General features: G+C 37.2%; 1 protein-coding gene across 4 annotated transcripts; it reads right to left on the bottom strand.

The window, feature by feature from the left end:
* Window positions 1-2: 2 nt before the first annotated feature.
* LOC131950479 (arachidonate 12-lipoxygenase, 12R-type) lies at window positions 3-27,399 on the bottom strand. Of its 4 annotated transcripts, none has more exons than XM_059312658.1 (15): window positions 26,725-27,399; window positions 12,418-12,462; window positions 10,935-11,066; window positions 6,009-6,106; window positions 5,383-5,515; window positions 4,852-4,947; window positions 4,343-4,439; window positions 4,066-4,183; window positions 3,725-3,817; window positions 3,463-3,523; window positions 3,238-3,343; window positions 2,907-3,004; window positions 2,513-2,686; window positions 1,937-2,103; window positions 3-1,676 (listed from the first exon to the last, which is right to left on the bottom strand). In XM_059312658.1, the coding sequence occupies exons 1-15, from the start codon at window positions 27,223-27,225 to the stop codon at window positions 1,562-1,564; spliced, it is 2,034 nt and encodes a 677-aa protein (XP_059168641.1). In that variant the 5' UTR covers window positions 27,226-27,399; the 3' UTR covers window positions 3-1,561. The 4 variants fall into 4 exon arrangements, with proteins under 4 accessions (XP_059168641.1, XP_059168642.1, XP_059168643.1 ...); XM_059312659.1 differs by lacking the exon at window positions 10,935-11,066 and adding an exon at window positions 8,759-8,887; XM_059312660.1 differs by lacking the exon at window positions 26,725-27,399 and adding an exon at window positions 13,421-13,442.
* Between the last annotated feature and the right edge of the window lie 14 nt (window positions 27,400-27,413).

The raw sequence follows: 27,413 nt of genomic DNA, 5'->3' as shown, positions 1-27,413 counted from the left end.
AAGAATTTCAGATTTATTAGTAATAAAATTTTTGTAAAGCAATAAAACATTAGCTTAACAGATCACAGAAGATTTATATAAACAACTTATGTACAGAAGATATAAACACCTTATTTCAAATTACAGTGAAGCAATTATTATATGCATTAAACACAAAAACCATTCAGTAAGTAAATTTTAAAAAAATCACAGAATGCCCATTTCTGTTAAGTTTTTCAAAACTCAAAAAAAAATATTTCACAATTTAAAAGGATGGTGAATTGTAGTTACAAAGACTATAATTGGCATTCAAAAAGAAATAAAGGATTTTTAAAAGGTATAGTTTTAAAAGTTTATTTTTTAATGCTGGTAGTAGGAGAGAAAAAAAATGTTATAAAAACATCATGTTGATATGAAGTAGAATATGCATCAAACTTAATTCGGAAAACAAAAACAGTGCTCAAAAGCTGAATTACCTTCAGAAGATTAAGATTAGCATTCAAATATTTAAAGAAAACAATACACGATGAAGCTGAATCTATGTTGAAGGGGTTATTGTGGAAAATTCTTTGGCTCATAGCTGACACAATTCTGACAACTATAAAATTTTGACTAGACTAACTTAAACGAGAAGAAAATTGATTTAAAAAAAACACAATGGAGGTAATGTCATGGGTCATATTGGACTTTCTTTTTTGTAAATTATTCTTAAGATGACTTAAAGTAAAAACTCAATATGGGGTAACCATTTAAAAAAAATATTTATATAATATGTGAAGTTCTTAAAATTTGTATGCTATAAATGCTAAACTATAAAGTTTAGTAAAATGCATTAGATAACAAAAAAAAAGAAAACTAAAATCTCAACAGCACTAAAAAAAATTGTGTTGCAAACATGCACATGAATAATTTTAAATTTCTCAAGTTTTGAAAGTTACTTTCCTGCACATGATAATAATAGTGCATTTTATTATGCCAGACCATCAGAATGGGAAATATTACTTTTGGAAACTGATGTGCTGGTCACATTAGGAAATACTTTCAACACTGCTGCCAGTTAACAAGGGAATAAAAGCGTTGTGTAACACAAATGTCATTTTTGTACAAAACACAAATTGTGGTAAAAATATTTACAGTTAATAAAGTGATACTTCATGTAGTTAATTTTTGTTATTGTGCTTTATCATTTAACAAAAGGATTTATTTTACAGCAAATTACTATTAATCAGGTAAAAATTAAAAAGTATTAACATTTACTGTGAAACGTTTTTGCAGGAATGAGTACTGGAACTTGTTAAATTTTTTTTTCCTTTTTGAGTTTTATAAATTAAGAATTATTAATCAATGTTTATTTTGCTATACAAGATAAATAGCACAAAATAGGTATTGTTTTATGTTCAAATTATGCACAAGCTTTATACAATAAAAGTTTTGAAATAGAGAAAAAAATGTTAAGCTAATACAAGCACAGGAATGCTGGGTAGAATTGTTTCAATTCAGTTGGAAGAAACAGTAAATTGGATAATTACATAAATAACAATGTGTAAAAAATGATTTCTAAACATAACTGTCAACTATATCTTTAAATACTGATGCTGTTTGGAATGATGTCTGGGTCCAAATATTCATAAGGAGGATTTCTGTGTACATTTCTCTCTTTGATTTGCTTGCTAATTTTTCTAAGGTCTTTGCGGAATCTGTAATATATATAAATTGCCAAATCAAAATACTTAAAAGAAATATTTTTTTTAGCATATTCATATATTAGTTTATATGCAGAATCAAGGACTCAAAAATTTTTAAAACAAAAATAAATTTAAAAAAAAAACCTGACATTTTTATCTTTTGTTGCAAACATAATTTTTTTCAAATGTAAATCACAGAAATAAGGTATGAAGATGTAAAAGCTAAAGATTAAATTACAGAATATAGCTAACGACTTGAAACAGCAGCTTACTCATCAACTATATCTCTTGCTGCTGGATCGAAAATGTACTGCACCTCAAAGTCACCAATACTTTTTGTTCCTTTAGCGCTGAGAATTTTTGTCACAATCATAATATCCAAAGTGGTTGGTCTGTCTGGCAAGCAATTAAGTATGTCTCTTTCTGTCACCTCATATTTCTGAGAGAAAAAAATACACCAATAACATACAGAATTACACATTTCTTTATAACTGAAATGCACTTTGTTAGTTTAAAAAAAATATTGAGCTAGTTAAATCTATAAAGGTCTAAAATTATAATTTTATAAGTATAAAACTGTCTGAGGTTAGGTAGTAGATAATCTTTTATTAACTAAATGTCTAAAACAGTAAAATGCAATATAAATTTGGATCAAAATTTACTTTGAACTGTAATAAAAATGTTAAACTTACACACACAAAAACGTAGAAAGGTTTAAGAAAATAATATGAATAATTAAAAATAAAATATTTTAACTAATTTTCATTCTCCTAAGTTTTTATAACAAGTGCTATATAATTAATGTTTACGAATTATTTTTTTAAAAGTATATCAATTGTTATAATTACCGGATTGTTAGGAGGTCTGCCACGTAGGAGCCCAGGATAATTAGGAGGAAATGCGTATTCCTCATACTGAGGGAAGTTTGTTGATGCATGAGAGATGCTACATGTATAAATAATACTTGTCACAATCTGCTCCAATTGGGTATTGGTTGTTAATTTTCCATTGCCTGGCACACCCTAAACAAATAAATGAATATTTGAAAGGGTTAAGAAGATTTTAAGATTGTTAACAGTTTGCATGATAAATCAGTATTCATGAATTTAAAAATTCATAGTCAATACATTCAGAATATTTAAAATAGTTTGATAAAAAAGTTATTCAAATTTTTAGCCCTTGCCAATACAGTTATGCAAAGTTTGAACAAAGTATCAACTCTAAGATAAAAACTAAACCTACTAAAATTCCAACTCCTCCAGATGCATTGTTTCTTTCCTTTACTAGTTCGTGAACCCAGTTTTGGATTTCTGTGTCTTCTTCTAGTAATTTTGTACTTGCTGTAGAAAAACGATACAAATGTATAATAAATCAAGCTTTTTTTTTCATTTATTTTTATTTTAAAGTAACATTCAACTCAAAATGTCATTTGATTAAAAGTTGAATGTTTACGTTTTTATGAGTGAAAATAATTATTTCAAACATCATTCACGAAGCAACTTTTTTTTTTTTGCTGCTGTCAAATGAATGTGATTGTAAAATGGTATAAAAATTAAAAAAGAGTGAAACATACTATAGTAGAGGCTGACATATGACTTGACATATTTGTTTATTGCCGCATACAAAAGCATGGCATCATTCCTAAAATGGTAACATGGCAGCACATTTGGATCATCCAACTGTAAATAAAAATATGAGTCAGTTCACTTTTATATGCTAATTTAATAATAAATTATTCTAAATTTTGTTCTATTGGACGGAACTTTATAAAGTTATTCCTATATTAAAGATTACTTACTCCTCTTCTTTTCAAGTCTTCAGGAAGTGTTCCTTCAACATCCATCCTCCAACTCTTGAAGCTAAATCAAAAATATTTTTATTAGTGTGATGTTTTGATTTGTTATACATGTGGCTTTCAAATACCATTTGAGCTATTTAAAATATATATTTATTCTTTTAAATTATTATAATTAAAATTAATATCATGCATCATTTAAGGGAAGTAATTCAAGCATTTGTGATTTTAGAATAGAAAGAAATATTTTAAGGCTATAAGGTACCCTTTAATTATCAAAGCAAAGAGTCCTTTGTTTCCAAAGTTCATTGTCTTGTCTACCCAGCCTCCATCAGCAATCAACAACTCCAAGCCACGCCTTGACAGCAAAGATAAAGCCATTCATATTAAGATCCAGATGTAACATTTTCATTTTAAATAATATATTAATGTGATTGAAGTTTAAAAAATATTTTCCTTATATTTTAATAATAAAACAATACTCTATATCCAATTTGAACACACACACTAAAGCTACCACTACATCACACCATCATCATTGATATAAATTTAATACAAACTCTCTTTTGGAATGAAAGAGAAGAAAAGTTTAATGCAAATACTTACGTGTTGATAGCAATCAAATACAGGAAATGTGGTGCGAGAAGTTTAAAGATAGGATGTGACTGGGACAGATTGCGATGTGTTGCTACGGTGACACCTTCCATTAACAAATGTGTCATTCCTGTGGATATACCCAGAAAAAGTTTTAAAGTATTTAAAATGCATTTTGGCATACCTGTTTTTTTTTAAATTTGAATTTTAAATTTTTTTTTTTATTTAATTAATGTTTTTTTGTGCATTATAATAAGTTTTTAGATTTTTTTTGCCAGTGAGTACCAACCTAAATGTGTCAGTGCCTGGTGATAAGCTGCATCAGCATTGTTGTACCACATTTTAACAAGAGCCCATGTCAGAGATGGATTCAGTGGAGTGAAGATCTTTTTAAAAAAAAAATTGTTTTTATTTTTATTTGAAATTTAAAAAAAAAATGTTTTCAATCACATATCACACCTTATTTTAACAATTAAATGATCTGTCAAATTATTTTTTTGAGCTAGTGTGTCTTTTAGTTTTTGGTATCTTTAACCATTTGTTGACCAACAATTTAACCCTAGCTTACTACATCACAGTGGTCATTCAAGAGAGTCTATGATCACTTGCCATTGAAATCTGCTTATTTGTGAAGTAAATAAACTCTACTCCATTTACTGGTCATAAAACTTAACATAGTTCCCCATTCACAATTTAGTTTTCAGGCCCCAGTTTATCAATTGGGCCCTTTGTGTCTCATAACCCACCAAAAATATAAACAGTTAAATAAAATTAAACATGACAATTTTGTGTACATACTGGGTTGTCTGGTCCAGGTGTTTGGAATAACTGGATGGCCACAGGCCTCAACTGGTTTTTATTATCCACAAAAAACAAGCCCATAGGGGAGCAAAGCTGGAGATTAAAGTTAATTTTTCAAAAACTCATTAGCAAGTAGTGGAAAGCAAATTAATTTGAGTAATGACTAAAAAAAATGCGCACCAAGTAAAAAAAAAATGTGCAATATCATAGCGCCAGAAAATAGTACTTTATATAGGAACCTTTTATTTAATTCTTTTTAAATTAAATGAGCATTCAATAAATTCAAATTTGATGTCAGATTGCATTGTTATTAGTTCTTGACTAATGTCCCGAAGAAATTTGTCAGTTAGATGTGATCAAATTTTGCTTAGCAATTTCAATCCATGACAAAAGACAGCAAGTTTAATAAAAGCTTGTACCAAATACATAATAATCTGCTGACAAAAGTTCCACCAAAATTCTATCGAAAACAATAAAAATGAAAACTAAACAATTTAATAGTCTACTAAAGTATTTAATTGTGCTTACTGTGAAATTTTCCCGGACTGGTAAATCTTCCAAAAGCTGAAGATCACACATGAACAGTTTTTTTTGGTCAATGGCTTCTTGAATGGTCAAGCCTTCTAAGAGTGGTTTCAGGAGTTCATCAGTAACTGGAAATCTATTTTTAAATATAAAAAAAATTAATATAGAAAAATAGAATAAAAAAAACTTGTTAATGATATGAGAAATCTAACTTTTTTTAAAAACCTGGCATTTACCATATATTCTGTCATACAACACTAATGGATGTATAAGAAGACCCGTAATTTTTTCAAGTTAAGATACAGGGGTTGGAGCAAACAAGCCTATAAGACCAGTGTTTTTTTTTCAGACTGTTTTCTCAAAGGGGGGGGGGGGGGGGGGATGGGGTTGGGGTCGGCAGGAGGAGGAAATGATGACTAGTAAAAGTTTATATTATCTATATAAATTAATTCCATTGAGCGGAAAGGGGGGGGGGGGGAGAAATTTGGGGGGTGGGGGTGGTATATGTGCTTTGGGTGATATTTTAATAAAGAAAATTCATTCCACTACCAATGCATTGTGAGGCAACATGCAAAGTCCACTCTCTTCTTTAACATCAAACTTAATATGAATTAATTGTATAAACATACTTCTCTGGAATTTCTGTTACTAATTTTATCAATGAATGGTTTAAACTGGCTACTCTCTGAAGTCCAAAATAGAGGTCATTGCTCCACCTGTCTGCACCCTAGAAGATCATAAACAGTCAATAAATAATAAGTTAAAATGTGACAACTGTATGACTAACAAAACAAACTTAAAAAACTAAATTGCTTTAGATAGTATACCATAAAATTATTTTCCTACAATAAATGAGGCTTTAAAAAACAAAATGTTTTAAGTAAATATAATTATACAGCAATTAGTAAAATGCTTCTTTATATTAAAAGATAAAAAATGTACGGAATTATATCTGTTATACAAAAAATGTTTTGGTGATAAAATTAAACCAACACATCAAGATATTTATTACTAGTGGCATAATTATACAGTGTGCATAATAGAATGCATACACATGCAAATAGGAAAATTTTGTAATTTTCAATGTTAAGGGTACAGGCAGTCATGTACAATTCTACAAAAGATTAAATGTAAGAAAACAGTATATGTAAATATATGACAAATATGGGTAGGTAATATTAGTTAAATAAAAAAGCTGTAAATAATTAGTAAACATCATTATCTTGTTATTAGTTATATGCACTGCTGGAGTGTTATCTGTGGTTAAATGTATTGATAAAACAATAATTAAATATGGTTTTAAAAAATCAAAATAATTAAATGAATCATGATCTTTGGTGATTATATTTGAAGAGATTGCTAATGTCCAAAATTTTGGTTTCAATATGTAAAGCTTAGATTGTACCCAGGTTTCAGAAGGTTAAATAACATTTCACTTGACCCTAATTAGTCATTAGTGATGACTAATTAATTTAATAATTAATTTAAACTCACTCAAGCACAAGAACTCTACCTCTCTATCTATGTGGGCCAAAAGTTTTTAGAAAAGGAAACTCACAATTTATTGAAATGTTTACCAGCTTTTGCAGGTCAAGATTAATGAAATGAATGTTATCGTAACTTTTTTTTTCTCTCTACACACTGTGCTTGGAGAAAAACACACCATCAGACATATTAGGCATTTCTTGGCTGCCTGACCTTTAAAAACTTCCTCCCAAGCCCAGATGTACATACCATTGTTCTTCAACAGAACTAATAAATCAGACCACACATCCGAGAGTCATTAATTACCTTTGTTAAGAGTGCTATTGTGTTGGCATTTTAAACAAACATTTTGAAAAATGTTTTATTTTTTTTAAACTAAATAATAATTTAAAAATTATGTTACTAGTAGTACTTTTTGGAGACTAGTACTAGTACTAGTACTACTATGTTTTTATAACTCAGTTTTGATGTTTAACATTTATTAACAGGAGTGATTCATATCAATGAACTTAAAGTTAAACTAGCTTATTCTACAAATACAAAAAGACTTTTAAACTACCACTAACCACTTTCCTATGTAGATATAAAAATTAAATCTGATTGAATAATATAACTGGGTTGAATAAGGTTGAATAAAAATAACCTGTAATACATGTAACATACATGAGACTTTAACATTTAAGATAAAGACCTAAAAAATTTCATTTATATACAGACATCTCTTCATGCACAATAAAAAAAAAAGCAAAAGCAAACTAGCCAATCTGGAAAAAAATGTGCAAAAAAAAAGAAAAAAAAAGAAAAGCATTAAAAAACTTGAGAAATAATAAAAGCCAGGAAAAAAGTAGTTATAAGTTTGTTTTTCATGGGATTTACAAGAAATATATCTAGTATCTAATTAATACCTGCTGAAGTAGCCTAATTACGTTATTACCACTACCAGTTTTATAATGGTGCATTTAAAATGTAAATACTTCTATATCTAGTAGGTCTACCTACATCTGAATAATTTTCATCTATTTTATATCATCTTCTTATGTCTTTATCAATTTTATCCATTTCAATCATCAGTATAGAGTTGACACCATGCAATTTATCTCTATACCTACAATCTCCAAAGTACTCTATAGATCTATATCTACATCACATAATTATATTCATCTTTTATTCTCTATAAATTTTAACAGTATAGATCTACAATCTCTATCTAATCTAGTTTAATACAACAACTATCTCTAGATACTCTATAATCTATTATTTTTAATCTACAATCCTTGATATATTATCTATTAGTACTGTCTAAGGGGGTCGTCCATAAATGACGTCACACTCGTAGGGGGAGGGGGGTCCGTAATTTTGTGACGGTGTGTGATGAGGGGGAGGGGGTTCAGATGGTGCGACGTCACACTTTTGCATTATAAAAAACAATGTTATAAAACGAATTTTAGCCGTTATTTCGCGTTTTATATAACTGTTTTAATAAATTGGAAAAGGAATTGATCAAAATACACTATGTTGACAGAGTTCTGACAAGATTTTGGAAAAATATCGATGTTTTAAGAAAAATTCAACAGCAATTTTTAGGGGGGTTGTAGGCTGAGGTGTGACGTCATTTTAGGGGGGGGGGGGTTCTGGCTTTTTGTGACGACGTGTGACGGAGGGGAGGGTAAAATCGTCAAAAAAGCGTGACGTCATTTGTGGATGACCCCTAATGCATAAATAAATGCATAATTTATAATCTACGCCTAGATCTATATCTATACCCATAATTACATTCATACATCTATAGAGGTTTAAACTATACTAGTAGACTAATATTATATTAGTAACATAGGCCTAATGTTGTATAAAATGTAAGGGTAAAAAAGACATGACTAAAATGTAAGATACAAACTTTGGGCATGTGAAATATTTTTTCTGTGTAGACATTGGTCAAGGACGCCAAACTTTCCCATTCGCCGCCAGTTAACATGACAATCTTGCTGACTGCGATTAGCTTTACTTTCGTTTTCACAATATCCCACTAAACGGCATGCCAAGAAGTGTGGGTGGTATGTAAGAAACATGACGAGAGAATAAAGGAAAAAAGTCGATTAGCATGGCTGAAGAAATGATGCCATTATGGCTTTTATGCACACATTTTTTTGAAACGTTGGTTATGAAAATAGTTCTGGGCGTTTTGAAAGAGCTGGACAATAGCCACCGGTTTGAAATTTAATTGCGGATATGAATACTATGAATAGAAGACGCACATGTGACAGATGAAATAACGGTCGTCAAGCACTCAATGAAGGAGTCAGAGTTTCTTCCAGGCATCTGTTCGCCCCCCCCCCCCCCCCCCCGAAGTAAGTCTACCCCCCCCCCCCCCCAACGAAATGGAATTTATACAGAAAATACATACTTGTTCTTAACCTTTCTGGAGTTACCAAACCCCACCAGTTTTATTTGCGCATTCACCGAACCCTACTTAATAGTTCTATTGTTCGCAATGACAAAATCCGATCGTGAATCATATGAGTCGAGAGTGTGTCTTGGTCTCCTCCGAACTAGGAGTTCGATGGAACCCAGATTAAGAACCACTTGGCTATAGATTAGATCTCTCATCATAGGAGGGGCGCCTGCACTGACGTATTCACTTCTGAGACTGGCGTCAACTGTTAACATTTGCGTGAGGATTATCCACCAACATATTTTCAGACTGAACGGTTAGGCCTTAGGGCTACCAAAATACGGCTACCAAATACGATGCTACTTCTAAAACCACCACGGCAACAAAAGACAAACAACAACAATAAATGGATAGACAGCGAGCTATTAAAAACCGGAGATGGGGAAACACAACGCAATTGAAAAAGGATGAAAGAAAAAATAATGCAGGCCTACACAGAACACACACACGGAAAACACTTCAACTCATTTATCTACACACGGACACACAAACAGAAAACACTATTTAGTTCATTGAAGACCGCACTCCTTAAGAAGTGTTTTAATATCCGCATCAACTTTAGTTTCGAACTAACTGTGTAGATTAAACGACAAAAAGAAATTAAAGGCTAGAAAAAAAAGATAGACAATCGCCAGAAATATCGATAGCGAATGGCAAAAAATAGGCAATAAAGTCAGAAGAAACTGCTGTCTCAGATCATGAAGGTTGAACTTAAATAAGCTACAGAATCACTATAGATATACAGCGCTAACAGTCTATGACGTAGGCCTACAGTGTTTTGGGGTTGTTTATTTTATCGCATTCTTCTTTTACGCAGGTCTACCTTGTTTTCTATTACAGCTCTATACCTTTTTTTTTCGACTCAATTGTTTAACTATTCGGCATCTGTTCATCATTTAGGTATGGGTTTGTTGAAGCTATGTTGGTTACTCACACACTTTTCAAAAGCTATTAAGGTTTTTTAATACACACTGAAACTTGAAAGTTCTTTTTTACTGACACACGTAGTAACTTAATAGGGTGTTGGTTATTTACACACGTTTTAAAACGAGAAAAAAAGTTACTTGTTACATGTTTGAAAGCTTTGAAGAATGCTGTGGATATGAAGTGGTTTGGAAGAGGCCATGCGACAAACACCAACATAAAGGCATGCACAGAGGAGGAGTATGACTAGCGTCACATGAGCAGAGCGAGGGTAAAGCTTGAACTCATGCTGAGACCAGCATTTGGCTGGACACTCGCGCCATGCTGGACGCAGCATTTTGCTAGACCAATGCACCATGCTGGACCAATGCACCATGCTGGACCAATGCACCATGCTGGACGCAGCACTTTGCTAGACCAATGCAACATGCCGGATCAATGCACCATGCTGGACCAATGCACCATGCTGGACCAATGCACCATGCTGGACCAATGCACCATGCTGGACGCAGCACTTTGCTAGACCAATGCACCATGCTGGACCAATGCACCATGCTGGACCAATGCACCATGCTGGACCAATGCACCATGCTGGACGCAGCACTTTGCTAGACCAATGCACCATGCTGGACCACTGCACCATGCCGGGCCATCCCACACTGCAGGACCACAACCCAAGCTCATGCCAGCGACTAACTTTTGGTTTGTGTAAAGTGGACTCGGTGTACACGTCGGTCAGTGCCGCCAAGCTGTCCCAGTCGCCGGACGCCATCAGCTTGACCAAAATGCTAGTGGCGATCAGTTTTGCTTTCAGTGTCACAATATCCCACTGAAATCATTGTCAGGATTTACACAATTACAAATATTCACATACATTAAAACAAAAAAGAAATGCACCTTTGTACAGCGTATCCGTTAACACACTCATTTGTCTTAAGTAGCCTAGCCACTTGAAATCTCATTAAAGCTTTGCTAAACGCGGATCTCCAGTGCCATACCGAAACTTTCCCACTCGAAAGAGACGGAACAAAAGTGCATTTTAACTAATCTAATTAAATTAATTGTAACTATATTGTATCAACCATCTGCCAAGTTTTACTGAAACATAAAATGTCATGGTATAAATATACTTAAGTGTATTGTATGTTTACAATTTGACGCTGATTGTTTTTATGTTTAGTTAATCAGATAAAAAAGTATATATATGTTATATAAGTCGGCCCGTACTGCTAAATCTGATTTATAAGCTTACCTACCTGGAAAGCTGTCTTACTTTTTTATCAAAAGAATAAATTAACATAATTAAACAGTAATGAGCTAACGTTTCGCCTTCTTAACTCAACAGGCAGATTTTTTTAAATTGATTTCTGTGATATTTCAAAATTTAAATTAGATCTAGATGCTTTTTGTAGCCTACTTTAAATTATTTAGAATCATTACAAAAAAAAGTTAACTATTTCAATTTGTCCAGGCACCAGTTGGAAAAACTATTTTAGCGCGTCTGACTATCATTTCGTAGATCTGATAATTAGCTTCACCCCCCCCCCCCCCCCTTAAGCTCATTAGACTGTAAGATATAAGGATGGGCCTGCTGAAGTAAAGTGTCTGTGATTCAATAAAAATATACCAGTGATTAACCTTTTAAACACCAATTTAAATGTAACAATTTCCCAACTCGCAAACATAACCAAAAGACCTTCTAACAAATCATGAAATATCCATTTAAGATCTAGAATCTAAATAAATATTACGTTTTCCCTGGGGTCTTCAAGAAAGTTCAGTAGAATATTTATTTTCACCACTCATAAAACTTTTCACTATTCAGGCACAGTCTTGAAAAAAAAGTCAATATCGTTTGGAGTTGGGGTTTTCTTTCATCGACTTGTTGAATGAATTAAAATGACAATTAAAGCTTTATTAGAGTCTTTGTATGTAAATTCTTGACAAGGCTCGACCTTGACATGAAAAAAAAACAAAAAGCTTCCAAGTTGAAGTGAAACGTGTTTAGAATACGCTTGTAAAATCCCCAGAGTAAAAAATATATGGTCTACACATGGGATAAACTCCTACCCTGTAAAGTCCCCAATATAAAAATATATGGTCTACATATGGAATAAAATCCTGCCCTGTAAAGTCCCCAGAATAAACATATATGGTCTACATATGGAATACATTCCTACCTTATAGTCAAAGGAAAACTGCTCATCTGAAGGCATATTCTTGACCTGAGGAACCATAAAAAAAAGCATATAGATAATTTGCGAAAAGATTTATTACGGAACAAATAATTGCTGATATATGGAACCATAAAAAAAGCATATAGATAATTTGCTAAAAGATTTATTACGGAACAAATCATTGCTGATAATTGTTTAAAAGGCGCACTATTTCCTGGTCTGAGATTATAATCTTTAAATGACAGAAATACAAGCGACTGAATTTTGTTGGTGCTAGTTTTCGGGACTGCTTTAGGTTTAAGGGTCAAATTTATTTCATGCTTCACTGGTTACTCTGACGTGCCCAAGAAACTTTGCTGCTGATTTAAGCTTAGTGTTGCGGGCAGAAACAGACCTCGAAGGGATATGATCCCAGCTAGTGCCCTTATACCTAACGTTCTTGTCGAAGGGGACTCCCCTTTCGAACGCAGTTTTCCCTACATATCATGTTAAATATTCATTTAATCTTCCCCTTAGCCATTTATATATATTTGTTTATATATGATGTTTATAGAGCTGACATTGATTTTTTTTCTATATGGCATATAACAAATTTCTTTATATATTTTGGAAAGTCTATGGCGATTTATATTCATCAATTTATATATATTTTTTTTAAAAATATATATATAATAATTGCTTCGGTTTTTGTTGGTTTCGTATTTCGCCACTGTTTTCGAAAGGAGTATTGCCCCCCCCCCCCCAAAAAAAAAAACCCTGCTTTATTGAATATGATATAACGTATGGAACCAAGAGGCGTAGCTTGAATGGCACAGAGGATAAGTGTGTATACTTTGGTTCTTTCAATATACTAATTATGTTGGACGTCAAGACGCAATGCCAAAGACCTTACCACAGACGGATCGAACAAGTACCTTAGTACCTGATCACCACAGGTACATTTACTGGGTGTAGTTCGCGGCTCTAATTTTATCTACAAGGAGCGAAAAAAAAAAGTTATTCTTACGCGTAATCCGCCGCCCCCTCCTCCATTTCTAATTGGTTTTGACGTCACGGATGTTCTATTTACCAGCTGCGGCCCTGCTTTAAAACCTCTGGCCCGAAAACAAACCCCTAAGATCTACAACATAGTGTCAGAGTAAACAAAAAGGTCAAGCCTCGCTTCTACTCAACGATGCCAGGACCACGTTGCTCGGATTATATCTGCTACACTTGCCGTTTGCGGAGAGCGTATTTAGAAAGGGGATGCGCTGGATTAAAGTCAACATTGTAACGCTAGCCCCGCAAAAAAAAAAAAAAAACTATTTTGGTTTGCATTATAAATAGTACTTCGGTACTGGGTGATAGATTCTTTTCTTCGCTTAGATATTATTAGAATTCGTGTTAAAGTAGAGCTTAAAATTGGGATTAAGAGGGTTCGAATTGGTCACTTGGTTAAACAATGAAACAAAGTAAGAGGGAGTGTTATAACATTGATGCGTCAAGATTAAAACAGGTTGGTTGGTTGGTTGCGTACACCTGCGATCAGGTGAGAGTCGTTGTATTGTCCAGGTACGCCAAACATGATTGGGGGTGTACGTCGTGTCCGCATCAACACCCGAACATCAACACGTGGGGGAGGTGTGAAGCCACGAGGGTGTCAGAGGTGGGAGCTGAATCAGTTTAAGCTAACCATGTACATTCAACACTCCCACGAGAAGGGGTGGGGGGGGGGGGGGGCTTTTAAAAAACTGCTTTACTTTACTTTGTAGCAGTTCTGAAAAACAAGTTCTCTTTCAGAAGGGAAGTTTTATATCACAGTCGAGTTCATCTCATTGACGGGCATCGGCAGCATATAAAGAGATAGCGCGTTCAGTGTTATGCCCAACTGCCTTTAATGAGATAAAAAAAAAAACAGAAGGGCGCCTGCACGAAGTGGTATCGACCTTTTTTTTAAAAAAAAAAAAATCCTAACTTGTTAAAGTGATGCGGTATTGTATCCGGGTATTTTTAAAAAAAAGCGGGCGACAATTTTTTAAAAGATTCATGCACTCTCGCGTCTTGTAAAGTCACCAAAAGCGTCTTCTGCCATCTCCGGCATAGGTAATAAGATTTGACTTGACTGTCGTCGTCCCCCCCCCCCCCCTTTAGTTCTGAAACGACAAGAAGGCGTTCGGTAACACGGTTAGTGCGTGCCCAACCCAGCGGTCGGCCTGTGATCTTTAAAGTTTGACTAATTAGTTGTCTCCTCAACCAGACATAGAACTTGGATGGCGGCAAGTCAAACAAGTCAGGCAATTTTCACACCGAGGCATCGCCTCCCACGCGCATGCGCAGCTGTGTCATTGTTGTTCGCTGATCTGACAACGGGCCGTTTGATTATCTCTGAGTCATGGGATCATTTTTATAATTAGCATTGTACGGACGTAAGCAAGAATTTTGTCGTTGATTAACGTGACGAGCTTGTAGATTAGGATCAAATCATCACCAAAACAGGCACGGAAAAGAAAAAAAAAGATCCTTCCGTCGCAGAGAGCGTTTTCTGAATTTTGCGTCCGCACCCCAACTTTCTGATTAAGCATGCATGTTTATGTAATACCACACGTTTTTATTAACAAATCGTAACGGTAAAACTAGCCGTTTTACACTTCCTCAAGGTACATTATTAATCCTTACTTCATTTACTTAGTCTTAACCAGATGCTGCGGACTCATTCGAAGAACGCAAGACGGCCTTTCATTTTTGTTTCTCATTCCGTAAGCGACAGACTCTCAGTATGGTAAAGCTCGTGACATGACTATGTACAGTGCATGATTTAGGCTTCCTGGTGCTCAAAATCAAAGCAAGTGATTGTCGACGTTGCCAACTATACATTGATTAAGTTGCTAGTCCATCGTGGGAAGAGCTAATACTTACATACCACTTTCCACCCACCCGAACCATACCCTCAACAATATCGCCCACGCAACTTATTCTCTACAAAAATCAATTTTAAATACTATCTCATTTCCATACAAATACGTGTCTCAAAATTCAAAACTCAGGAGGTTTTATATCACCGTTAATTGCGGCATTAAATTATGTAAATTATATTGATTGATAATCGTGTCTATACAGAAACAGAATACATACAAATTGTAGGTATTAAAAAAAAACCACTGTCACAAAAGAAACTGTTACTCTGTTACGGTTCACGAAAGCAGAAACGTTGTGCGCGCCACCTAGCCAGAGATAAGGGGGCTCGTTCGACAATTGGACCACAGCAAACAAACTGGGCAGAAGTAAAGGCCTAGCCAGGCGGAACATTTGAACCGGGCCTGTTCTTAAGCCAGACTTGTGTGGGTAAATTGCCGCCACTCCAATACGCTTGGCATCAGCAGGATCAGTTACAACATGGTATCACGTGATCACCAAAAAAATTGTGTAGGCGTATACAAATACATGTTCATGTAGGTTGTTTTTTTTTTAAAGGGTGTTGTTAAGTTTGGGTTAGGTCTGCATTTGAAGCATTGATAACAGAAAAGCTATGTAGGCATATCCAAATACATGTTCATGTAGGTTTTTTTTAAAAAGGGTATTAAGTTTGAGTTAGGTCTGCACTTGAAGCATCGATAATAGAAAAGCTATGTAGACATATCCAAATACATGTTAGTGGATTTTTTAAAATAAGGGTCTCTGTGACAGGTTTGAGTTAGATCTGCATTTGAAGCGTCGATAATAGAATAGCTATGTTCGTAGATTTTTTTTAAAGGGCCTTAAAGCGTTAAAGTTTGGGTTAGGTCAGCATTTAAAGCATCGTTTTTCGAGATACCAAACATGCTAACAGAACTAGGATTACGACATGCACTTAGCATCGCTGACGGCAGTATTAAATGCACGAATACGTAGGTCTGATTTCATCAGATAGATGTTTCAAATTAATGTCTTCGTCACCCAGCTTATCAAACCTTAGCCTCGAATAGTTTTTTTGACAAGCAATAATCAATTAACTTTACCGTCATGCTTGTTTAAAGCTAACTGTATACGAATTTAAATAAAAGCGTGATTAAAGTGATTTGCTCATAAAATTCTGATATATTTATGTTTATATTTCTCTGTCAGTGGCGTAAGGAAGTATCTTTACATCAATTAAGAAATGTGAATACGAATATCCGAAATTTTTCAGTACACATTATTACTATCCATGCTTTTATTTATTGTTATACAAAGGACAGTTATACATTAATTAATCTTTGTTCATGCATAGATAAAAGCTTATTATAAAAGTTTTTATATATAAACTATACAGTCATGACATAATGTTCTAGAATAAATATATCTGTCATCAACTAAACGAAGGCAAAATGTATGACCCATAAATCTGTTAAAATTATGTTACACTGGTGTCTGGTTATCTGATTGCATCCAATAAAATAATGCTCAATTGTGCGTTTAAAGTAATGATACAAAAAATTGTTAGCGATGAAACGTTGACAATAATTGAGATAAACCAAAACAACTAACTTCACAAATACCGCGACTTGTTCAAACATTTCACACTGTCTGCCGATGCGCTTCACACATTAGCAAATTAAGCCAGGAAAAATGGCAATATTTCCCCTGGGATCCACATGAACGGTTTTAATGTTTTTATACACCACATGCATCCTATCTGTGATTAGGTGAGGGAGAATTATTCAGTGGTTTGCACGTAACCAAACTACGGGAGACATTGTGAGGAACAATGGCTATTGTTCTACCTCAACCAGACACGATTTGATGTTCGTTACTGTTTGCTTAAAACGTCGCCACATGCGACGCTACCTACCAAAAAAAACGAGAAGTTGCGGTTGTAGGGGAGGATGTGGGGAATAGTTTTGGGTACAATCACAATTCTGAGCTCAGCACAGCGGGGGTCAGGGGTCAAATAGTTATGGGTGATAAATAAACAGCACGGGGAAATGATTGGAGAAGTAGGTCAAAGAACCGACACCGCATTAAAGTATACCGTCAGCCATCGTTCAGTTAGACGTAGTAGTTTTTTAATTGTAGTCGTCTCTTTGTAATATGACTATATATATATATATATATATATATATATATATATATATATATATATATATATATATATATATATATATATATATATATATATATATATATATATATATATATATATAAAAGGTCTCAAATGACAACTTCTCACGCACTCTAATTACAATTACATGCAGGCCAACAAGTTCAAACGGCGTATCGGCGAGCCGTAATAACGGTTATTTGAACACTGGTTTGGCCGTTTGATTTTCCGCTGTTATTTTGTGTGAACACGGGCGTTAATTGTAAGCCTGCCAGCCCTCGCGGCGCGTCCTGGTTTAGGTGAGTGAATACTACGTATTATATAGGAGTGTGCGAGTCATAGGCTGCGTGTAAAGAGTCGAGTGTTTGGTGAATGGTTAAAAGTTGGGACAGTAATAAAATTTAAGAGCAATGCGAGGTGTCCATGTTCACAAACACGAAACTAGAACAGCAAAAGGGTATCCGCAAAACTGCGATAACTAAAAGTGTTGCACGAACCGCGATTGTTCAAATGGATAAAGCTGTAAATTATCCGTTCAGTAACGTATATGAAGTCGATTCCATCCAGTTGGTTAGATTTCGGCATTCGAAAACATTGTGTGGCCAGTCGCCTTTTGCCCTATTGAAGAGCCAGGTATCTGTCAGAGCTGAGTGCACTCAGGAACAGAAATCGCGACTTTCGGGTTAACATACGTAACATGATTTAGTAGACGAGTGTAAAGACATTGCTCTGGACGCCCCAGGGTTCAACATTGGAGCTTCATCGTCCAACATAAAGGCTCAAATATCCAACAATCTGGCTCCAGCGTCCAACTTTGGTGCTCCAGCATCCAACAAACTGGCTCCAGCGTCCAACATTGGGGCGCCAGCGTCCAACATAAAGGCTACTTTTCAAACGTTAGACCTCGTTACGGTGTTTATAGTGTTTACATTACGAATTAGAGCTACTGCTAAGGTTATCTGCATTTCGTGTGATATTACGTTGTGTCTAGTGGGCCAAAAACAGAACTGTGCAGCAGTAAATCAAGACCCAGGGTTAAGAGCCCTCTTCAGTAAGATCCCAGCCATATTGTCGGGAGCCCTAAATTTAACGACCTATGAACCGTCTAGATGTTTCATACTTTTCTTTTTACACCAGTGCGGATGTTCCTGTGGCTAAATGACAAGTAGACGTCGCGTCTAGCCGTCGATTTTTTCTTACACCAGTGCTGATGTTTCTATGGCTAAATGACTAGTAGACGTCGTGTCTAGCCGCCGTTTATCAATACTGTAACGGTTCTCATTCTCTACTGACAACAGAGCGGCGTGTGGTGGGTCTCGTGTACCCTCGGATCAAAGACCCACCGCTCTATTTAATATAATATTTGAAAAAACTGGGCCAAGGTCTCTTTTCGATCAGACTTTTAGCCTCATAGTATTATGTTCAGGGACAAAAAATGAAATTAAAAAAAAAATACTCACGACTAGAAAAAACAAACAACACGTCTGGGTTAAGGTTAGTGTCTATCAACTCAACATCTCAGACATTCATGTCAGTCTTTGACCGGGTTAGGGTTAATGTCTGTCAACTCAACGTCACAGACATATTAATGTCACTCTTTGTCATGACACCGTTCCGCCAAAGCTACATGATATTTTTTTTTAGCCCCAACAACATCCATATATTAGAGAAACGAAAAAAAAAAAAAAAACAGACGAATTCTACTAAGACAGATCGAGCAGTAAATGGCATGATTCATTGAAAACTGCGATTTTACATTCTTGAGTCGCCCAAACCAATTTATTTACAAATTAGCAGAGCAGCACATTTGTCTTTCATGCTGTCAGATTAGATACGTTTAATACAGGGATTTATTACCCTATTAGATTTTTTTGAAAGACGTGTTCATTTGTTTAGAACAGGGGTCTCCAAACTTCGACCCGCGGGCCGAATGCGGCCCGCGAGGTCCTCTCATCCGGCCCGCGGAGATCTTTTTGTCCACGGAAAAAACGTTTGTTGGTGATGGCTGAGGAACTTTGCCCAGAAAATCAAAGACATGCCCGGAAGAAACTGGCCCCCGAACTGAAATTTGATAGTTAATGCGGCTCTCGGACTGAAAAGTTTGGAGACCCCTGGTTTAGAACAACAACAAAAAAACAACAACAAAAAATTACGCCAATATATATATACGAGAAAAATGGCCCGTTGAGGAAGGATACAACGGGCGCTAGGCTGATAGTGCTGTCTCTTTTCTCTAAACTAAAACCACCCACCCACCCCCACACACACATACCACCCCCACCCCCACCCCCCACACACACACCACCCCACCCCCACCCCCCCCACCCCCCACACACCACCCCCACCCCCACACACACCACCCCCCCCCACCCCCACCCCCACACACACCACCCCCCCAAAAAACCTGTCTACCGTCCCATTCAACGAAATATAATTATATACTTTTTCCAGTGTCCGCCCCCTCCCCGAAAATTCTACCCCCGCCCCCGAAAATTTCAATTACCCCCACCCCTCTCCGGGGAGGAAAAAGTCTGAAAGAAACACTGAAACCAACCCACCCCCCCCCACACACCACCCCCCATCCCCCTCCCCACCCCTACACACCACCCCCCCCCCCACCCCTCCCCCCCAACCCCCCCCAAAAAAAAACATGTCTACCTTCCCATTGCAAGAAAACCACTTTTTAGATTAGACACATTAATTAGGCTGTAATTTTATTATAGAGTATCGATGAGGAAATTTCTTTTGAGTTGGGGAGGGGGGGGGGGCTCAGACGTTCTTACGCGGGGGGTGGGGCTTCGCCCCTACCCGAAGAATTGTATGCAAGAAACTCTTCACGCAAACCATTTAGATTAGACAACATTTCCTTTTTTTCAATGTTTACGCGATAATCAATGACGTCATATTACTGTGTGCACTCTCTGGTTTGAGATTATGTTCTACTCTACGCTAAATGTGTCGACGTCATATTTCGTTTTTCGAATTACTGTGCATGTTTTTATTTTGCTTGTGTTTTCTCTAGAGCGTTCTTGTCAGACAGAGCGTTCTTGACAGACAGCGAAACTATTATTATAGACGAGAAAAATGGCCCGTTGAGGAAGGGTACAACGGGCGCTAGGCTGATAGTGCTGTCTCTTTTCTCTAAACTAAAACCAACCCACCCCCCACACACCACCCCCACACACCACCCCCACCCCCACCCCCACCCCCACCCCTCACCCCCACACACCACCCCTCCACACACCGCCCCCCCCCCCCCACCCCCCCCCCCCCCAAAAAAAAAACATGTCTACCGTCCCATTCAACGAAATATAATGATATACTTTTTCCAGTGTCCGCCCCCTCCCAGAAAATTCTACCCCCGCCCCCGAAAATTTCAAGTACCCCCCACCCCTCTCCGGGGAGGAAAAAGTCTGAAAGAAACACTGAAACCAACCCACCCCCCACACCCCCCCACCCCCCCCCCCCACCCCTCCACCCCCCCCCCCCCCCCCAAAAAAAAAACATGTCTACCGTCCCATTGCAAGAAAACCACTTTTTAGATTAGACACATTAATTAGGCGGTAATTTTATTATAGAGTATCGATGAGGAAATTTCTTTTGAGTTGGCGAGGGGGGGGGGGGTGGGGCTCAGACGTTCTTACGCGGAGGGTGGGGCTTCGCCCCTACCCGAAGAATCGTATGCAAGAAACTCTTCACGCAAACCATTTAGATTAGACAACATTTCCTTTTTTTCAATGTTTACGCGATAATCAATGACGTCATTACATTACTGTGTGCACTCTCTGGTTTGAGATTATGTTCTACTCTACGCTAAATGTGTCGACGTCATATTTCGTTTTTCGAATTACTGTGCATGTTTTTAAATTGCTTGTGTTTTCTCTAGAGCGTTCTTGTCAGACAGAGCGTTCTTGTCAGACAGAGCGTTCTTGTCAGATAGACAGACAGCGAAACTATTATTATAGATATATATATATATAATGAGAGAGAGATAGGGTCTACATAATAAGTAATATGTATGTGAGTGCATACATTCCATATCGTTCTGATGATGTAAAAATGGTTGTTTCGCGATATTCAGTACTCACTATAATGAAACGTTTAAGCATTGTAACTGACACTAGAGCGCGCTGTCACCAGTTACAGCTGAACGTGAAACAGTTGTCATTTTGGAGGTCAATGATGGGGGTTATAACCCCCCACACCCTAACACATCCAACCAGCGCCACTGCCTAATGATGTATAATGAATTGGGGTCGCGATGTGCACAATTTTTTATAGGGAGGGGGAGGGCAGTAGAGCATACACTTTCCTAAATTACACGAGATTCATTGACGCCTCACCGGAAATAACTTGTAGACTTTGGCTTCAAAATGGGAAGTAAATTTAACGAAACAAACAATTCGGCTGTTTATGTTGTACACTCTATTGTATCGGGCGACACAAAAAGTGTATACTGATTAGAGAATTGCTTCTAAGAAATTTGGCTTATCGTGAGAGTGCAAAATTAAGGCGATCCAGGCACTAACATAGTCTGATTTATGGTACTACAGCTACACACATGCGCAAGTAACCCATGTAAATGCACCGACATTCAAATGCAAATGAAACACCAACTTACACGACGGGGTTCAACAGCTGTATCAATAGTTTTAGTTACGTCTGAGTAGTGCTTAGTGTGTTCTTGTGGGAGGGGTGGGGGTAGCTACACAGTTCTAGTGGTGCTGGAGGGGTGGGTGGGGTGGGGGGGGGGGGGGTTAATCATCATGTGATCCGAATAGCAGAATCTCTATTTTAATATTTAGGCCTAATTCTGCTGTTGTCCGTAAGATTATATTTACCCTGGAAAAAAAATCAAGCTGACTGATCTTATCAAAGCACCTGGTCTTACATTATCGAACGTAAAATGTCTTAAAGTAATGTAGACGATTCTTACAATTAAAAAATAACGAAGTGTCTACTCGGAATAAGATTTTTCGGCAAAAGATAGTTCTGCGCATGCGCAGCGACCTATGGCTAGGGTTAGGGCTAGAATGAGGGTTAGGGGTAGGATTAGGGATAGGGATAGGGTTAGGGTTAGGGATAGGATTAGGGCTAGGGTTAGGGATAGGATTAGGGTTAGGGTTAGGGATAGGATTAAGGATAGGGTTAAGGATAGGATTAGGGTTGGTATTAGGGTTCTGCGGTTGTAAACACACGCATGCGCAGTACCATCGAAAACATCGCCGCTAAGGCAAGTCGTAGTTTCTCTTCATTGCGCATGCGTCTCGCATGCGTATCTTATTCCGACTAGAATTGGCCTTAAAATAATATGCCAGACGATACTCAACCCTAAACGAGCTTTGATGAGAAATGAAACACAACAAAGGACATTTATCATCAAAAAATTATTGAGTAAATTAAAAAAATTCAATTTAATTATTAACTGGGGGTGGGGTTACTTATGAAGTATGCGATTTAGATTAGCATTAGTGTCAATAACTGGAGAGGGTAAGCCACTAGAGGCTCGTATCTGAGAAAAATCTTAACTTGTTCATAAGTAAAGCAACCTTCCGGACCTTTAAGTCCATGGGGCAGGTGAAGTAGAGTTCACCTGTTTCAGTGACCTCGGCGTATGAAAGGATAGTGTAGCCAGCACTCTGCCCAGTCGCCTTTATTTTCTCTATTCGAGTCAGGTACTCATCAAAGCTGGATGGACTAAGCGATGTCATACGGACTGGATCCAGGGATCCGAACTCGAGACTTTCGGGTTAGCAGTCGAACTCTCTACCATCCGACCACATCCTCCCATAAACGTGTTCACGAAACCCTGAAATTGTGAGCCTACACCAAGCCCGGGATCCGGACTCGAGACTTTCGGGTTAGCAGTCGAACTCCCTACCATCCGACCACATCCTCCCGCAAACGTGTTCACGAAACCCTGAAATTGTGAGCCTACACCAAGCCCGGGATCCGGACTCGAGACTTTCGGGTTAGCAGTCGAACTCTACCATCCGACCACATGTTCACGAAACCCTGAAACTGTGAGCCTACACCAAGGTCATTGAATGATGCCTAGTCCCCATATCTTTCACGTAGGCCACGCTTATCTCTAGGATATTGTTCTACCTGTCAGCATAAACAACCCCAGTTAGGAAGGGGGGGGGGGGGGGGGACGCTGGGCACAAATTTATATATAACACAAGAGCGACATCTGAGTCTCTCGACACGTATTAGATTACTAACACTGTTTCTATAGCTTTACTGACATGATAGTTAAGCCATCTCAGTTTAACTAGTATGGATTAGCTTTGTTATATATATATATATATATATATATATATATATATATATATATATATATATATATATATATATATATATATATATATATATATATATATAGTCTATCTATATGTTTGTCTATCCGTCCGTCCATCCATCCTTCTATCGGACTATCCATCTATCTAGCTTTAAAATTTAAAAAAAATTGAATAGGTCTAGGTTACAAATTTTGAGATCTATTATTTCTACATTGATATAGAGCCCTGTCTCAACATAAACGTTCGATAATGGGCTGTAAGGTGATGCTAGCTTCGTAATTAACTGACCTTTTTTATACAGTAAATACGGTTCGTCTACACCCCCGTCTGAGGTAAGTCTCACTGCATTTAGGCAGTGGACAAGATTGTGTGTATCTTGGCGTGCAGTTGTGTGATGTGTTTTTTTAAGAGGGCTCTCAAGTGGTTTGTGTCAATGGCGAGCTTTAAGATTTAACTGTTTTAATGTTTGGTCTGTGTCGTTGGTGCTGCTATATGGTGGTGTGTGTCGTTGGTGGTGCTATAGGGTGGTGTGTGTCATTGGTGGTGTTATAGGGTGGTGTGTGTCGTTGGTGGTGTTATAGGGTGGTGTGCGTCGTTGGTGGTGATATATTGTGGTGTGTATCCTTTGTGGTGCTATAGGCTGGTGTGTATTCTTGTTGATGCTATAGGCTGGTGTGTATTCTTGGTGATGCTATATAGTGGTGTGTGTCGTTGGTGGTGCTATATGGTGGTGTGTGTGTGTGTCGTTGGTGGTGCTATATGGTGGTGTGTGTGTGTGTGTCGTTGGTGGTGCTATATGGCGATGTGTGTCGTTAGTGGTGCTATATGGTGGTGTGCGTGTGTCGTTGGTGGTGCTATATGGTGGTGTGTGTGTGTCGTTGGTGGTGCTATATGGTGGTGTGTGTGTGTGTCGTTGGTGGTGCTATATGGTGGTGTGTGTGTGTCGTTGGTGGTGCTATATGGCGATGTGTGTCGTTAGTGGTGCTATATGGTGGTGTGTGTGTGTCGTTGGTGGTGCTATATGTTGTGTGTGTGTGTGTCGTTGGTGGTGCTATATGGTGGTGTGTGTGTGTGTCGTTGGTGGTGCTATATGGTGGTGTGTGTGTGTCGTTGGTGGTGCTATATGGTGGTGTGTGTGTGTCGTTGGTGGTGCTATATGGTGGTGTGTGTGTGTGTCATTGGTGGTGCTATATGGTGGTGTGTGTCATTGGTGGTGATATAGGGTGGTGTGTGTCGTTGGTGGTGCTATATGGAGGTGTGTGTCGTTGGTGGTGCTATATGGTAGTGTGTGTCATTGGTGCTGCTATATGGTGGCGCTATATATAGTGGTTTGTGTCGTTTTTGGTGCTATGTGTCATTGGTGATTCGTGTTATTGGTGTCGTTGATGGTGCTACAGGGTGGTATATGTCGTTGGTGGTGCTAAATGGTGGTGTGTGTCGTTGGTGGGTTATAGTCGTCTATTACTTGATTCATTTCACTGAGGGACAAATCGCGGTCTGATAATGAGCAATGAGTTGGTATTTTAAAAATTCGGGGCTCTATGATAGTGTGTTTAACTTTTGACTTATACAATGAACTTTTCTCTATATTTGCTATTTTGTAACATGGTGTTCACCTGTTGGCAAGGATCACATGTTTCACGTGTGTCTAATAGGTTGATTGCACGGTACAACACACTGACCGGATGGCGTGGTATTAAGGTACAACATATTCACATGTTGGTTTTTACACAATCACAAAAAAAAAACCGGCATTTGAATATGTTGACGGCCCGATGCGTAACCTACTTTTAAAAAAACCCTTTAGAATGCATCGCTTATCTTTTCATGTAAAGCCCGGGTCAAAATTATCAAATGTCCTAGGTTACCTAGGCTGTGCTACTAATGCCCCATTTATTTTATAGCTGCAGTTTATTGAACTAACGCTTGAATGTAAACGGTGGCGTAGGTAAGGAAGGGGGGGGGGTAGGGCGGTTATAACCCCTCCCATGGACTCACACCCATATATATATATATATATATATATATATATATATATATATATATATATATATATATATATATATATATATATATATATATATATATATATATATATATATATATATGATTTTATACATATGGAAAAATATTTGAACCCCTCTCATGACCGAAATGGTTGGCTTAAAGGAGGGGAGAAATTAACTGTTTTGTCCACAGGGTAATATGGTATCATATAGAGACTTTTTATCCACAATTATACTAGTGTTAAGGCTAATGACAAGACCATGGTTAGGATAAAGATACCAGCAACAAGAACAAAAAAAAAAAAAAAAAAACATGCCTACATACAGCCCTATCAGCGAATTTCGAATTAGCGATTTTTTTTTCCAGGAATATTTTCCATACCGGTATCCGATAATGTCATTTTAATGAACTCTTCTAGAGTGAAGGGTGATGTTAATTGCTAGTAATTAAATTATTTACTAACAGGGATGTTACGTAAGTCAAAAATAGCCATAAGCATACCAATAACTTAACAGTACTTAACACTATATGATATACTGCATGTTTATTACTTCCGACACGGCGACTACCCAACACCCCCATTTATTGGAAGATACTATTTCGAACAACAATTAGAAAATAATTAACTATAAGCAGTCTACACTTACACCCCTATTGACTGGAACAGTCCACAGTTGGGTGCCTTTTAAATTCAGGTAAAAAAAACGTCTAAACGGTATGCGGGTTCTGTGTTATGTAGACTGAAAAACACCTGACGCAACACCAACACGTGTTTTGTTTTTCTTGCGTGAGCGAGTGAAAACTAGACACTCTATTATTATACATTACTGTAGCCTGTGGCTTAACATACATTAAAAAATCTTAGTAGGCCACGGACAAAATCACACTGCTAACGTGTTAAGTTAAAGTGTAGTCGTGTTAATTCACGCATGGATGATTTTGATAGAATTTTAAAAACAACCTCACCTGCGCTGGCCCATCGGGGACCTTTTGATCGAATTCATAAGCTTTCCTTTTCTCGCTTAACTCCATGGCCCGCTGCTCGGGGTACTGTTCATCTTGGGGGAGGGACGTGTCGAGGTGGTTGATCTGGTAATGATATTTGGCCTTGATCCATCGAAAGATGGGAAAAACAAATGTGTTGTTCGTGACCCGATTTTCTATGACAATTTTATCCACGTACCAATCACTGGCCGCCCATGCGTCGTCTTTCCACACCTCGATTCTGACAATTTTTCCCATGCGCTGTAAATTTTTTATCTTGTTCGACGGGACGTGAAATGTATCCAGGCACCCTCTCTCGAAATCGTTCTTGAAATAATTATCCAGTGTGATTGGTAGTGACGAGTGTCCATATTCGTCGTGCATGACTATCCGAACGTTCGCGTCGGTCCCGGCGTTTCGCCTGTCTCCAGTTTGAACGTAAATCATGTAATCAGAGCTACGTTTTGCTAGAAAATTTCCCATAGTGAACTAATTTATCCGTTTGTAAATAAATAATCAAGAAAAGTTTGTAACCGACACACCTGTTGAACGGCGAAGTTTTGAATAACTTTTCCCTAACCGCGTAGCACGGATCAAAACACAACACTAAACTTTGGTAGGTCGACCGGCGGACCAACTTCCGCAAGCGAGGGCTGACTGTAAAGACACAA

Source organism: Physella acuta, unplaced genomic scaffold, assembly GCF_028476545.2.
Source record: "Physella acuta isolate Inbredline_101_S28 unplaced genomic scaffold, ASM2847654v3 ptg000767l, whole genome shotgun sequence".
Lineage (NCBI taxonomy): Eukaryota > Metazoa > Mollusca > Gastropoda > Physidae > Physella > Physella acuta.
The sequence above is the reverse complement of the archived record's forward strand: the minus strand, read 5'-3'. Positions and strand labels throughout refer to the sequence as shown.